A 14,643-nucleotide genomic window follows, 5' to 3' on the forward strand; every position below is an offset into this window, starting at 1 on the left:
TGTTGGAAAGGTCAGGACCGAGAAGGGGCCCGTCGGCCATGTTGGGAAGGTCGGGCTCGGCGTTCAAAAAGGGCGGGTCCATTACGTTCGGAAACTACAGTCTGCAACACGCGTCTGCCATGTTGGGTAGGTCCTCGTGCAGGAAAGAGGGACTTGCCCTACCGGCCATGATGGCGTGGGAAAGCGGTACGGCAGTGGGCGGCTCAGAAGAACCGCAGGGAGCCTGGGAGCTGGTGTCTCCTCCCTGTGCCCGTTGAGCTGCTCTGGCACTGCAGCACCCTGCCTCCTTTGCATGGGGCATGGGCAGCCCCGCCTAGCCGCCGGGGCATGCCCCTCTTCCCACTCAACTGCCTGGCCGCCACCTCACAGCGGCCCCGCACCGGCGCAGTCGTTCTGCTTCCAGCTCCGTTCTGCTCCCCCCAGCCTCGCTGCTGAGGTGGGGGCCTGGTAGGGGTGCCAGATGTCCAGTTTTCAACCGGAACGGCTGGTCGAAAAGGGACCCTGGCGGTTCCGGTCAGCACTGCCCACCAGCCCGTTAAAGGTCCCGTGGGCGGTGCTGTGGCACGAAGGCAGGCTAGTCCCTACCTGTCCTGGCACCGCACTGCGCCCCAGAAGCGGGCGGCAGGTCCGGCTCCTAGACAGGGGGACCACGGGGCGCCGAGCACCAGCTCCGCACTCCCATTGGCCGGGAACCGTAGCCAATGGGAGCTGCAGGGTGGTGCCTGCGGGCAAGAGGCCTGACATGTCTCCACCTAGGAACCAGACCTGCTGGCCACTTCTGGGGCACAGCACAGAGTCAGGACAGGCCCAAAGCCTGCCTTAGCGCCACTGACCGGGAGCCACCAGCGGTAACCCCGTGCCCCAACTCCCTGGCCCAGCCCTGAGCCCTCCTCCCCAGCCCCTCATCCCTGGCTCCACCCCGCAGCCTACACCCCCCAGACGGAGCCCTCATGCCCCTGAACCCTAATCCCCTGCCTCAACCCACAGCCCCCTCCCACACCCTGAACCCCTCTGCCCTGTCCCCCAGCCTGGATCCTGCACCCCCAGCTTGAGCCCTAACCCCTTGCCCCAGCCTGGAGCTCCTTCCTGCACCCTGAACCTCTCATTTCTGGCCCCATCCCAGAGCCCCCACCCCCAGCTAGAGACCTCACCCCCTCCCACACCCCAACCCCCTACCCCAGTGAAAGTGAGTGAGGGTGGGGGAGAGGGAGCCACTGAAGGAGGGGGAATGTATTGAGCAGGGGGCAGGGCCTCAGGAAGGGGTAGGGGAACGGTGTTTGGTTTTGTGGGATTAGAAAGTTGGCAACCCTAGGGGTTCGACAGCAATACAGACTTCTAGGACTCATGCAGAGCTGGGGGGAGAACGGTGAACAGAACCACCTGCCACTTGGGCAAGGGGCCCAAATGTCCCAGGAGAAAAAAAAAAACAAGGAAGAAACTCTGCCAGTAGGCACTGGCTGGTTTTCCAAGCCATTCTGTAAGATATACAGAGCAGGGAGCAAAGGACTGTTTAGGATCTTGAAGGTAGCTGTGAAAATACATAGATAAAATGAGTAGCTTGCGTTTCTGAGGGTGCATTTGGATTTGAGGAAGACATCAGATCTTTCAAAAACATAAGTGACCGAACAGAAAATACTTGAGTTTTTTCCAAAATACAATGGGGCATTTTACTTGAAAAGTGCTCAAAACTCTATGAAGGAAAAAACAAAACAAAACCAAAGCTTCCTCCTTGGTAGAGATGTCATACCAATGTGTAATACAAAAGATAACTTGAGCAGAAGATCCACAAAGTGATATTTTCCTTACCTGGTGTTTATTTTTCAAGGACTTCTCTATCAATCCAGACACTTGGGTCATAGTTTCTCCCAGCAAACAGGTGGAGACAGAACGCTGACACTTGGCCTTTTCCAGAGGGGCTGGCATGTTACATTCTAAAAAAAAACCAAAAAAAAAAACTACCAAAAGGAGGCATAGTGGCATTTTCTCTCAGGCTCCCAACCACTCTGCAGGTTCAGGAGGTGCCACAAAGCAGATTCTCAGGACCTCTATTCTACACTTTTCTTATCTAAGGGTTTGGGGGTCAGGGGAGAAGGGGTAAAGCTGCTGCTGTGGAGGAGGGCTATTGGGGTTTGTGTGTAGTCATTCAGCTGGGCAGCTCTGGCACTAAATGAAGAATCTTGGGAGGAGTTTGTTACAAGTATTCCTATGTTTACAAGACTTCCTTAGGGAAGACTCCTCCCTAGTTACCTCTTCCAAGTCTGAACTGCCCCTGGATGCCAGGGAGAATGATCTGACTGAAATGAAGTCTGGCCCTCCTCCTAACCTGGACTTGTCTCTGGTTCCCTTATGCAGCCAGTTATAATGGCTGTCTCTAAAGGATGGCTCTCCTGTTGCATGTGAGAGTGAGTCCCCACAGGTTGTCAAGTGCCTCATGTACAGCTAGGGGAGCTTTGGGTCTTTGAGGCATGTTCTTTCTTCTCTTCTGCAACAGGGTCTTCTAAGGACAACAGTCTCTATCTTACACGGAGAATCAGACAACAGCTCAAGACTGAGAGATACCCAAGACCCTTCTATGTGATGATGTGACATCCTCATGTTGGGAGGAATTATAACCCCAAGCATCTGCCATGGTATAAATTATTTACAAACTCCAAAAGAATAGAGTGTGGTCTCAGGAAATAAGAGGAACTATAGTAAAACCATGATACTGCTTTGCTATCAGGCAGTAATCTAAGTTACTTAAAAATTGAAGTCTGCACCTTTGTGACAAAATAAAACATTTCAGGGGACATGTGGACTTCATATCAGACTACAAGGATCTCAGAAAAACGTAATGCACATTACTGTGTGCTGTGGCTTCTTTGCTACAGATACTGACATATGCATAGTAGTACAGTGCTCTGCCTTCTTCCCATTTTTCCTCAACAGTATCTACAGTATTTTAATCTCTTCACGTGGGTAGAATTCTAGTAATGCATGCTCCAGGTTACTACAGGTAGAGCTGGAATTTAACCCTGTATCTTTCTTCCCCCATAAAAGTTAGCTGAATACCTAGTTATGCAGCTCATTTTTATGGATATTAACCCTTTTTGCTACAAAGAGGAACGTATAGGTTTATAATATTAAAATAGGTAATTGTATTGTTGACTTTATTTTAGTACTGGCTAGTCTCTAAGGATACAGCGATACAGTTTTAGTGAAATAGTCAATTTTTTTTGCGGCTACTTAATTTTGAAAAAAAAAATCATTCAAGGTGACATCCAAATACGTATCTGAACAAAATTACTTATACAATAGTTCTGCTACTTTATATAAAGTATAACCCATGTTAATACTATCATAGTCCATTTCTTGAGCCAATTGAGATAGTCAATGCATAAGAGAAAGTTTAGAAATATAAAATGAAGTATAGACAGTTCAACCTACATTATCCATCTTTTTTCTGCAATACTGCTTAAAACATTTTTCTAGTGTAATTTCATGTTTTTGATAAAAATATATTACTCAGTTTTGCAACAATATTTGTACCATTTTTATTTGTAAAAATAACCATCTGAATGCATTTCAATAGTAGTTTACAGTCAGAGTACTTCATTACATTAATACAGCATTCAGTAGTTGAAAAAGATACTAAGCTGTGCTTGAACAGATTCAGATTGGATTCCAAGTCATTCACTGGAATAAGTATTTTTTTTCCTCATTTTGTACAGTCATGACATTTACTGAAGTCATTAAACTCCAATTTACATAAGAAAACATTACAGACAAAACCCCACCAAAACCATCAAACAATATTTTATATTGTTTATGACAAATATGTTATCCAAAATATAACACTGGCACCAGATTTGTATCACCATGGTTTGTAAAGATATATTGCACATGCTAAAGCATAAAATAAGATGAAACTACAAAACATAAGGTTATTGGCTTTTAATATGTAGATCACTGCATAAGAAACGCATAGAATTACATTTTATGCACACTCTCAGATTGTCACTATTTTAAAACGTCCTGCCCTATAAACACTGACCTATGGTTTACTTTTTGTGTAATAAGAAAGCCTTTTCAGCACTGCAAAAATTATACATAATTTCCTATAGAAATTTAGCAGATTAATTTTCATTTCAACGCAAGTAGAATATACAAAAAGAAAAAAAACTACTTCATACTTTCCAAAAAGGCTTGAAATGAAAATTTACTGGTATTATATTGCTTTGATAACACTCAAATGAAATAAACAAAAGATAAGTTTCACAAAACACTTCCAGAATACACAAATATAAAAAGGCACTCTAAAGTTTCTTACATGACAAAAAAAAATCACAAAGTTGTTAATTCATCCTAACGGATACATGATCAAGTTTCTCAACATTACAAAGGATAATAATCCATTTTATGTATTTGTTCTAATTTAATAATAAATCTGGCAGCTGTTTACTGCATAAAAAAGTACCAAACATACTACGGTGCCCTTTTAGTAATGATAAACTGAATTCCCATAGCTATTTCAATGTAGAATCATGGAAGATTTTAGGCAATTTGAAGATTGTAACTTTTGGTATTTATGATAGAGACTTGGGAACTATTCCTGAAATGAAGTCCACCTACAACTATGGTTCAAATATAAACTAAAACCCTGATCCTTCGCACAGAACCATAGGAACAGACCAGTGCATTCACACAGAGCCCCATATTGTGGACAGGCGCAGAGGTAACCCACATAACAACATTATAACTCGCAGCATCAGGGCTGAAGTGCCTCATCCTGTAACATTTATGCACATAAGTAACTTTACTCCTGTGAATAGTTCCATTAACTCAGTGGGACTGACTACTACAAGAATAAAGTTATGTTTAAATGTTTGCAAGAGCAAGTCCTAAATCACAAATTTATTTCTATAAGCGTGTACAAATTATTGTACTAATAAAAATATGGGGGTGGGAGTTTCAAAAGTGTTCAACATTTTACCTAACTCTGTTCCTATTGACTTCAACAAGAGCAGAATTAAACCAAAGCTGAGCACTTTTGAAAATCTAACCCATACTGTACTTTTTTTTCTCCTAAGAGTACCATGCTCAAAACATGGACTTTCCCAGTGCCCTTAAGAGGGTAACCAACAAAGCGTATGTGATATCTTTCCTATGATTCCTGTAATATAGCATACTTGAAATCACCAATACAACTGGATGGCCAGTTTGTAGTCAATGAGAAAATTTAGATTTGGTTCCTTTGTCTTTGTTTCAAAGTAGACACAATACCAGATATAAACTTTAGCTATTTGTAGATTGTACTCAATCCAAAATCCATTGAATTCAGTAAGAAGCTTATTCTGCTGAATTCAATGGGTTTTGGATTTGAACCACAGAATGATCAAAGAAATTCAATAATCATCTAGAGTTCTATAATGTTACATATAATGGGTCATCATAAAGTCAGCATTTTATTGACAAATACCACACAGATACCACAATTACTTCCTACTAAAATACTGGTATCTTAGCTATCACTGTGTGGTAGCTAATAGGAAATGCTGACTTTTTTTAATGACCACTGTGACTATTACCTCTGCATTTCTATGGTAATTGTGACCCTTTTCTCCTTCTAATGAAAAAAACCCATAGGAAATGAAACTTTAAGTGTTTGTTCTATTTAGAAACAACAAAAAGCAAAATGTGGGATTTCCATTCACTTCTAAACAGACACCACAGAACCCACCACTCTTTCCATGTTGGTCTCTCCCCTTATTTTCAGTGCTTTAAGTAAAGTAGTTATTTATTGCTCTTTAGCAATTAAAAAAATCAAAATAGTCATACAGTACTAATGTAAGAGGGGAAAGCCCATGGTTCAGGTGCTTGGGATTTCCACTGCAGAAAAACATAGAAAAAGAGAAATGTGAATCCTTAAAGGGAGTACCCCTTGAGATTTTTTTTAACTTTAAGATTTGAAATTTTCTATTTCATAATATTGATAGAGACATTACAATCATTTAATTTTAGCAGGGCAAAATACAGGTAATATATTATGTATACTACTAGATACCCATATATGCATTAAAAGTATCACTAAGAATTACATACTTAAAATGTTTCTTTTTCCCCTCATGAAGAATGGGAACCTGTCAACAAATTTTAGCAAATGTTGACATTGATTATATAGAATACTGTCAGAATTGTCAATTAAAAAAACAAAACTAAACTATTTTTTCCTTTGCCCTGCCTAAAGTGTTTACTGAGGAGACACCTCCCATCCTTCCAGCATAGACTTAAGCCTGCTAACAGCCTGAGTGGGAATCATAGGTAGTTTCCACAAATTTCTTTACTCCAAGCCACAGTACATCTCCTCTATCCTCCCTGTGCCACATACCTTAGCTGTGTTATGATGCCCCCTTTCCCTGCTAGGAAGTTGTGAGTTTTTCCTATGCTCTAATCTGTCTGATAAAGGGTGCTTGAGTGGTGCAATGCACAAATTCACTCTCCACCCCTTATGAACAGAGGCTGGTTGTTTCATCTTCACATTACATCCAACCATATGAGTAAGGACCTGAGGTTAGTTTTGAACCCATGTGGCCACGCTACACACTCCCACAGTCCTCCCCACTCAGGCCAACAGGCTTGGCTTATATTCACGTTTCATTTTGTGTTATGCCAAATAAGATTCACAAAAAAGGAGAACAAGCCATAGTTATTTTTCCTGGGCATTGATTTCATTTCGAATAAATATAAACACATTTACATTAAAAGTATATGAACATTCTCTCTAGTCTGGAAAAAAATAAACTGTGGTCAACACATCATCAGTTAAAAACGCCAAGCTGTCAGCTAGAAATTTGTGTCATAAAATGTAAAATACACTCCAGACTATTCATTACTCAAAAAGTTTACATTTTTATTGTTTAGAAAAATTACTTCATTCTGTCACTTGCATTCTGAAAAAAATTAAAATCTTCCATTTAAATACTGAAGCATTTTGGTCCTCGTGGTATAGAGCTGGTTAGTTCATGGTAGTTTATTTGTTTATTTTTTAAAGGCTCAGTCTTCCTTTTGTGCATCTGTTCCAGACGAGGAACGGGGTCCATTTGACCTAGAAGCTTTGGCAGAAGGAGTAGATATATTCACAATGTTGATGTTGCTTAAGCAAGCTGGTATCAATCGGCTGTTCTAGTACATCATGATTCCCTTTCCATAATATGCTTTCAAATTTACTGGCGTTTGTTTGGTATGTCCACTTTTGATGTAATGCTTTCACTTGCTCTGTATTTACCTTTGCTCTATTCATTTTAACCCAAATATTGGCAAAAGTATTTTAAACCCTGATAATGTTCCTGGTAAAAACAAGCTATATAAGTTTAGAAAAGAAAATGAAAAATATCAGTTTAAATTGGCAACAAAATTTAGATGCATCACAATCAACAACTTATTTTTTTTTCTGATACCAGATTTGTGGTTAATTGCTCAGGTAACAGAAGCTCCTAATGATCCTAGTTCTGTAGTGCAAATAAACCATATATGTTTGTGCTGAACTGAAAAAGCAAATCAACAGCTGACTCATGCTGACTTCACACAAGTAATTCCACTGATGTAAGTGGTGAAATATTGGTATGATAGACAAAAGCAGGATTTGGCCTTAAATTTTTATATCAGTATTCTAATTGTGTGCTGTATCTAAGATCTTTAAAAAGTGCCTTCTGTATATTTAAGTGCTTAATACATGCAGAGTGTAAAATGTTTTTTTCCCTTAGAGAAGGTAATACAGGCAGTACTTTAAAAAGATGCACAACTTTACCTTTGGTTTGTGTAACGAACTATTATCTACCCAACAGAACCTGTATTAACTAGGAAATAGACAACAAGGAGGAGAGGGTTGGGGTTCTTTCTTGGAATCTAAGAAAGCCACATTGGAAAGCCATCTGTGTACCAACTATACAGCTAGGGCATATGAATATTTTACACAACAGTTCCCTGTTCATTTGTGCTGTCATAAAGAAAAAGGCATTTTCTCTTTTTCTACTTAAAAAAAGAGCTAGAAACTTTCACAGGAGCACTTGAGGCCTAAAGAAAACTCGGTGAAACTTGAAGCTACAGAACATAAATGTGAATTCATTCAAATGAAAATCCCTAACTTCTATATTAAAGACTAGATTATTTTTAATTATTATTTTAATTATTATTTACTAATCCTTTCAATGCCCAATTCTGGAAGTTTTGGTCAATAATAATACTTTAAAAATATAATGTGGGATTCAAGCTTTTTTAAAAAAAAAACAAAACAACTCCAAATGCAATTAAGAAAAAGCTTTGAATACCAAAGTCAAAATGTTTCAGAATCGGAATCATTTTCATTGTACCCATCCTCTGTTCCTATATTGTTACTCAAGGGTTTACTGTAAGAGTTAATACTGCCCATATTGGAGCCATCGCAGAGATGTGTCCTGCTTAAATTGTCTTTTTTAAAACAAACGAAGTTGAAAGGCATCATTGAACTGGAAGGAGAAAAAGGCATCATGGTAGCCAAAATGAGTGCCAGGCAGTCAGCCACGTCTTTGTTAGGAGCGCAAGCCAGGGCTGGCGTATGACCTGGGCACAAATGCAGACAAGGCAATGGTTAGTACTGGGGGTACTGAGAAGGGAAATGAGCATTCCTCAAATACATCTCTAGATGACTTCATAATAAGGAGATGTATGTTTAGTTACAATCATGCCAGGCAAGAGAACGTGTTACTTATTTTAAATTAGGCATGCTGGGAAAATACACAATTTATGGAGTGTTTAAGCTAATGACCACAAAAAGCACTATTTTAAAACTCAGGCAGCATACAGCCTTCACAAAATGAATAAAAACATTTGGTAAACACAGTTCCACAACACAGACAATATGATTGCAAAACGACAACATAAATAAGCATATGGCACTATGAACTGAAGTTGATTTCCACTTCAGTTCATATGAACAAATCACATTCTGAGAACAATGACCTTCAGTTGAAGATAAATGTACATTAGATAAAAAATATTGGTTCTGCATTAATGAATTTTTAAAAGATTTTATAATATTGAGTATTTTAGAGAGTAATTTATCTAGGAATTAAGTTATCAGAGAAAGGGACTAGACACCCCCCCCCCCGATATATGATATTTACAGTAAGTATGACTGTATAGATTATTATCCAAAATTTACCTTCTTGTTCAGAGAATAATGGTTTATTCAGGAAGCATGCAATATATTTTTAAAAATTAAGTAAATGTAATAAGGGCTTGGTGAAATGAAGAACTGGGAAACCTCTAATGGCAGCCAATCACCCAATTTTCATTGCAGAGTTAACTTGGGCTCCTATTTGGATGTTTGTACCCCAGCTCTCATCTACACACAAAAAGCTTTAAAAGGATGGGTTTTGCTTACAAGTGGGTTTTGCTTACAAGTGGGTTGCTAATCTTTGCAGTGAGGACACTGGCTAAATCACTCAAGTCCCATGCCTTCCCACAATTCCCTCTGTATGCCCAGAAGGACAAACAAGTTCTCCGACAATTCATTCAGGATCAGAGTAGCTAAGCTTACTGCACCACTAAGAACCATGGGATACTCCTACCAGCTCACACAAGTACAGTACAGCACCACTGTGGATGCGGCCAAATGGATATCCTCAGGTATGGCTTTGCAGTGTGGCCACTCACACCTGAGTTTGGCCAACCATAGTTCTTACACTTGAGTGCCAATCACGCAAGTTAATTCTGCAGTGAAGACATACCCTCAGTGCGTTTCATATACAACTACAGCCGAGCAAATAATTTCCAGCTAATAAAGATTAGTAGTAATAGTAATTGATTAATTTAACCTCTTTTTCTTTGGGTACTATGTCCAAGAACAGATCATGACTTCCTCAGATGTATTCATTAGTTACTCAGATATGTTTTTGTGCTTTGGTTTGGTTGCTGTTGCTTTAAAATTTCTAAGGATGATAATAAACAGTCCATTACAAGTATTTTGGAGATAAGAAATTTGAACTGTGGTGATTAGTTATGATCACATGGTACTAGTTTTGTTCTATGATTGGATAAGTGTGACATTTTTATAATTTGGAGGTTGTCTTGAAATCCCTCAGTGAGAGGTAGATGAGGAGGATTAGGAAAATCTGAACCTTTTCCTTTCAGGACAGCAAAGCCTTGTCCAAGACATCATTCATCATTACAGTGCTGTCAGATGTACTGCCTGGGTGAAGAGTTTAAATTTAATCTTCACTCTTTATAGTCGCACAAATGTAATTGGTTTTGTATTAGTTGTAAAGTGTGTGGAGTTAGATCCATATTTGGTTCATTTACTTCTTTCTATCCCAAACCCTGGCAAAAGATTTTCAGAGCCCCATCCGTTGGCCACTTCAAGAGATGTACTATCTCATACAAAACATACCGCATCTAATGCAAATCCTAGAGCCTGAAAAGTGAAAACTGATAAAACTTGATAGCTCATAAGTTTGTAGAAAGTGGCTTAGGCAAATTCACTTTTACGTTTGAGAGAATATTTGAAGAAAATATTTGTATTCATCAAGCTCTAGGTACAACTTTTGATACAGTAAGTGAGACTCTATTTATTTTTAATCAGCTGCCAAATGCTATTAATTAATTGGGTTCTTGTTTGTAGTCCTATAATAGATACTTCAAGTACACTTTTTCAGGAAGCTGGGAACCTGGCAAACAGTGAAAGCTCGGGCATAATTCCATTCAATGAATTTTTTTTTTTTTTTTTTTTTACATAAAGAATGTTTAGATTGCTGAACAAAAACAATCTCTGTAGATTGCTTTATTAAAAGAGAAAAACAGGGCCAGCCTGAAATTGTAGTAACAGTGCTCTTTAGGAGACTCAGATTCAGCAATGACCTTGAGATTCTGACTCATCAGTTTGGTGGAAGTTTTTCAAGCCATGGAAATGGTTGGATCCTGGGAATAGTATCCTGTCAGCACTGCTCTTCAGAATGTTCTAACAGCAAATAGATGGAGTGGCAAATCAGTAGCATTGAGAAAAGCGATATGTCTTTGCATTCAGCTACAGTCAGGTACCATAACGGTAGCCACTCACTAAAAGCATAAGGGTGAGGTGAAGGGTAATAAAAAGAAAAAATTAAGCAGTAAGATTAAATAGTTTAGAAACCTTCTGCTCCTCCCTGATCAGTTGGAGGGGATGTAGAAGATTGCATGCTATAATAAATGGGACTGTGGCAAACAAAAAATCTTTAGTTATCTAATGATATTAGTATAATTGCTTAATTCTGTGAAATATGCAGGAACTGTTAATTCCAATACCTGTAAGAAGCAGGTAATTACATTTAGCAAATACATTTTATTATCATAATTAGTGCTACATTTTGGGTCAGGCAAAATTCATTCACCAGTGCTCCACAGGTTTTCTTTGTAATAAAACATGGTATTTTAGTTTTGGTGTAATAGACATTCTTCTTACAAATGCATTTACTTGGGACCAAATCCTGTCCACGACTTAGATCCAGATGACTTCAATAGAATTAATTCATGCAGTCTGACTAGTATAATTTGGCAAATAAGATTAATCACTTTTATAGTGTTTTTCATCAATAGATCTCAAAGTGTCTTACTGTGATGGGTAAAAAATATTATTCCCACTTTACAGGTAGAGAAACTGAGGCACAGAACTTTTACATCAAATACTTAAATGCCATTGAGTCAGTGGTGTAAGAGAAACCAACTTATTTCAGGAAAGAAGGAATTTTAAAGGTTAAAAGGTTCAAAATACCATAAAAACAGAGTTTTGATTTTCCCTTACAGATACTTTGTGTTTAGAAAAAGTATTTCATAGAGGTCTGAAACAAATATTTTCAAGTTTAGTCACCAATTGAACATGTCTCACACTATATTCACACTTACTACAGGGTGGTAATAATTTGTTAGCTTGTCAGATTTGGTCAGAAAATTTGATTACTAACTTTGATCTCAGAATGAATTGGGGGTACAAACAAACAATTGCTGATGTTTTTTCTCCTAATCATTAAACATGCTCTGATGAGATGTATAATCCTTAACTCTAGAGCAAGGAGTCAGAATTTTCTGTTGTCTTTTGCATGTTTAGAAAATTCAAACCACCATTGCACCCAGGGGTTAAAGAAAGACTAGTTGTTGACAGCACATGCAAAATTAACATTAAAGAGACTGTTGTGACGTCTGCAGTGTTTGATATAAAACATACAGAAGTAGTATCCTTGTTTGGGTGCTTATACAACTGAAAATCTTATTTACAAAGGAATATAGGCATCAGTGTTATCTAATTAACCAGTTTGCAGGTCTATTTCTTTGGTCACTTGTAAAAATCACCTTAGGTGCTCTTCTTAAGACTGTCAGATTGTATTGTTTCACTTACCATTTTCATCTACTGCTAGTACGCACGCCCCCTTGGCCAGCAACTCCTCAACCACCATCTTTAGGCCATTTCGTGCAGCAATATGGAGGGGTCTACAAAACATAACACTCTAGATTCAAGTATTTGACACGTCCGGTTAAGTAACACGTAAGAGCATGTTCAGTTGCTTTTCTGGATCCTCAGTATTATATTCCAGATAGATTTTAAATAGCATCACATCTTTTAAACGTAAAATTTAAATTCAACATCTATAAAACATCTTGTTTTTACATACACACAAGAATGCACACACACGCTCTTTCTGTACGTGCATGCACATATGTGTGTGTATAGATAGATAGAAGGGGAACTGATAGTGACCCTGTATATAGTGCATGTGTAACCAGGGTGTGGTGTTCTATACCATCAAATGGCAGAGACCACTTAGAGTTAAAAAGCCAGTTGGTTTTTAGCTCATACAGTAGAAGCTCATGCACTAAGCTCCAGAGGTCCCAGGTTCAATCCTGCCTGTCGACAACCGGGGTCTTGTGAGCACTACTCACGCATAACACTTTTCATTATAAAATATTTACTTGAAAAGCTCTCACACCTCCCTTGTTTGCAGCAGACCTTTGATATTTGGCAGGGGAATTAACCTCAGTCTAGCGAAATGGCTTTTCTTTGTCCCATCTTCAGTTTGGCTAAAATAGAATATCTTAGTTTAGCTAAGATAAAAATTCACTATTTCACTTTCTCTCCTTTGGGTTCTGCAGGAAAATTCTGGCAGGATGCCAGAATCATTTATACATTTTGTTGCTAGGCCCTGTCACTGTTGAAGTACCAGGGTGTGGAGAGAAGCTACTCAGCACTGTTGCAATACATCCCAATTGGTAATCAAAGCATCCCTTCTCTCCCCCTGGAGATGGACTGTGGTGTTTTCACCTCTTCTCCAGGGGTGAAGCCTCCAGCAGCCTTCCACACCTGCTCTCTTGTCAGTGGGAGCAAATCAACCCCTCAGTCTACAAGACAGGTCTTGACCCTACCCTTAGATACATGGGTGCATCATTATGTGCAGCATTGCCGACCCCAAACATTCAAAAACCATGAGTCACAGATTACAGCATGGGCAGTGACAGAACCCCTTACTGGTCTGGGCCTGTACAATTTGCTGTATTGTCACCTCTGGAGAACTGTCTCTGAGCTCCCCGGAACAGTATTTGATGCACTTCCTGTTAGTCTGGGAGGCGAACAGATCTGGGTAGGGAATTCCTCACTGAGTGAAGAAGCAGTTCACCACTGAGCTGTGAAACTTCCACTCATGGTCAGTGGCAAAGTGCCTGCTGAGGCTATTTGCGAGCCCATTCTTGGTTCCTAGGAGTACTCTGCTGATAGGGTAATATGGTTCTTGATACACCAGTTCCATAAACTTGACAGCATTTACACACAGGGGAATGGATCTCGCATCTCCCTGTTCATTTATGTAGAATACAGTTGTCACGTTGTCTGACATGAGAATGTGGTGAGACTGGATTAATGGTAAGAATGGCTTGCGTGCTTCTTGGACTGCTCTGAGCTCCAGGAGATGAATGTGTATCCTGGTTTCTGAGGGCATCCAAGTGTGACCGTCTATGTGAGCCTCCAAACTAACAAAGAGGTATCTATGATTATTGTCCTGTTGGGTGTGGGGGATAGAAAAGGAATGCTCACACACACTTGTGCAAGATCTTTCCAGCAAGTCAGAGAGGCCCTTATTGTAGTGTTTCAGAGTAACAGCCGTGTTAGTCTGTATTCACAAAAAAAAAAGGAGTACTTGTGGTACCTTAGAGACTAACCAATTTATCGGAGCATAAGCTTTCGTGAGCTACAGCTCACTTCATCGGATGCATGTTGTGGAAAGTGTAGAAGATCTTTTTATGCACACAAAGCATGAAAAAATACCTCCCCCCACCCCACTCTCCTGCTGGTAATAGCTTATCTAAAGTGATCACTCTCCTTACAATGTGCATGATAATCAAGTTGGGCCATTTCCAGCACAAATCCAGGTTTTCTCCCCCTCCCCCCCCCCACACACACACAAACCCATTCTCCTGTTGGTAATAGCTTATCTAAAGTGACCACTCTCCTTACAATGTGTATAATAATCAAGGTGGGCCATTTCCAGCGCAAATCCAGGGTTTAACAAGAACGTCTGAGGAGGGGCGGCGGTAGGAAAAAACAAGGGGAAATAGGTTACCTTGCATAATGACTTAGCCACTCCCAGTCTCTATTCAAGCCTAAGTTAA

General features: G+C 39.6%; 1 protein-coding gene and 1 long non-coding RNA gene across 16 annotated transcripts in view; one reads left to right on the top strand and one right to left on the bottom strand.

The window, feature by feature from the left end:
- Window positions 1-5: 5 nt before the first annotated feature.
- On the top strand, window positions 6-7,536 carry LOC125645161 (uncharacterized). The gene is made up of 3 exons (XR_007359216.2): window positions 6-126; window positions 2,492-2,630; window positions 7,031-7,536. It is a non-coding gene; the product is annotated as an uncharacterized LOC125645161 (long non-coding RNA).
- The window catches only part of ANKRD44 (ankyrin repeat domain 44), a 213,263-nt gene continuing 202,128 nt past the window's right edge, over window positions 3,509-14,643 (bottom strand). For 12 of the 15 annotated variants that reach the window (XM_048870305.2, XM_048870302.2, XM_048870295.2 and 9 more), the window contains 2 exons: window positions 12,383-12,474; window positions 3,509-8,577 (listed from right to left, as the gene is read on the bottom strand). In XM_048870305.2, the coding sequence (XP_048726262.1) occupies window positions 8,312-8,577; window positions 12,383-12,474 (358 nt within the window). In that variant the 3' untranslated portion in view covers window positions 3,509-8,311. The remainder of the gene's footprint in view (window positions 8,578-12,382; window positions 12,475-14,643) is intronic. The other 3 variants (XM_048870308.2, XM_048870307.2, XM_048870306.2) reach the window with 1 other exon arrangement.

The sequence above is a fragment of the Caretta caretta genome, chromosome 11, assembly GCF_965140235.1.
Source record: "Caretta caretta isolate rCarCar2 chromosome 11, rCarCar1.hap1, whole genome shotgun sequence".
Lineage (NCBI taxonomy): Eukaryota > Metazoa > Chordata > Testudines > Cheloniidae > Caretta > Caretta caretta.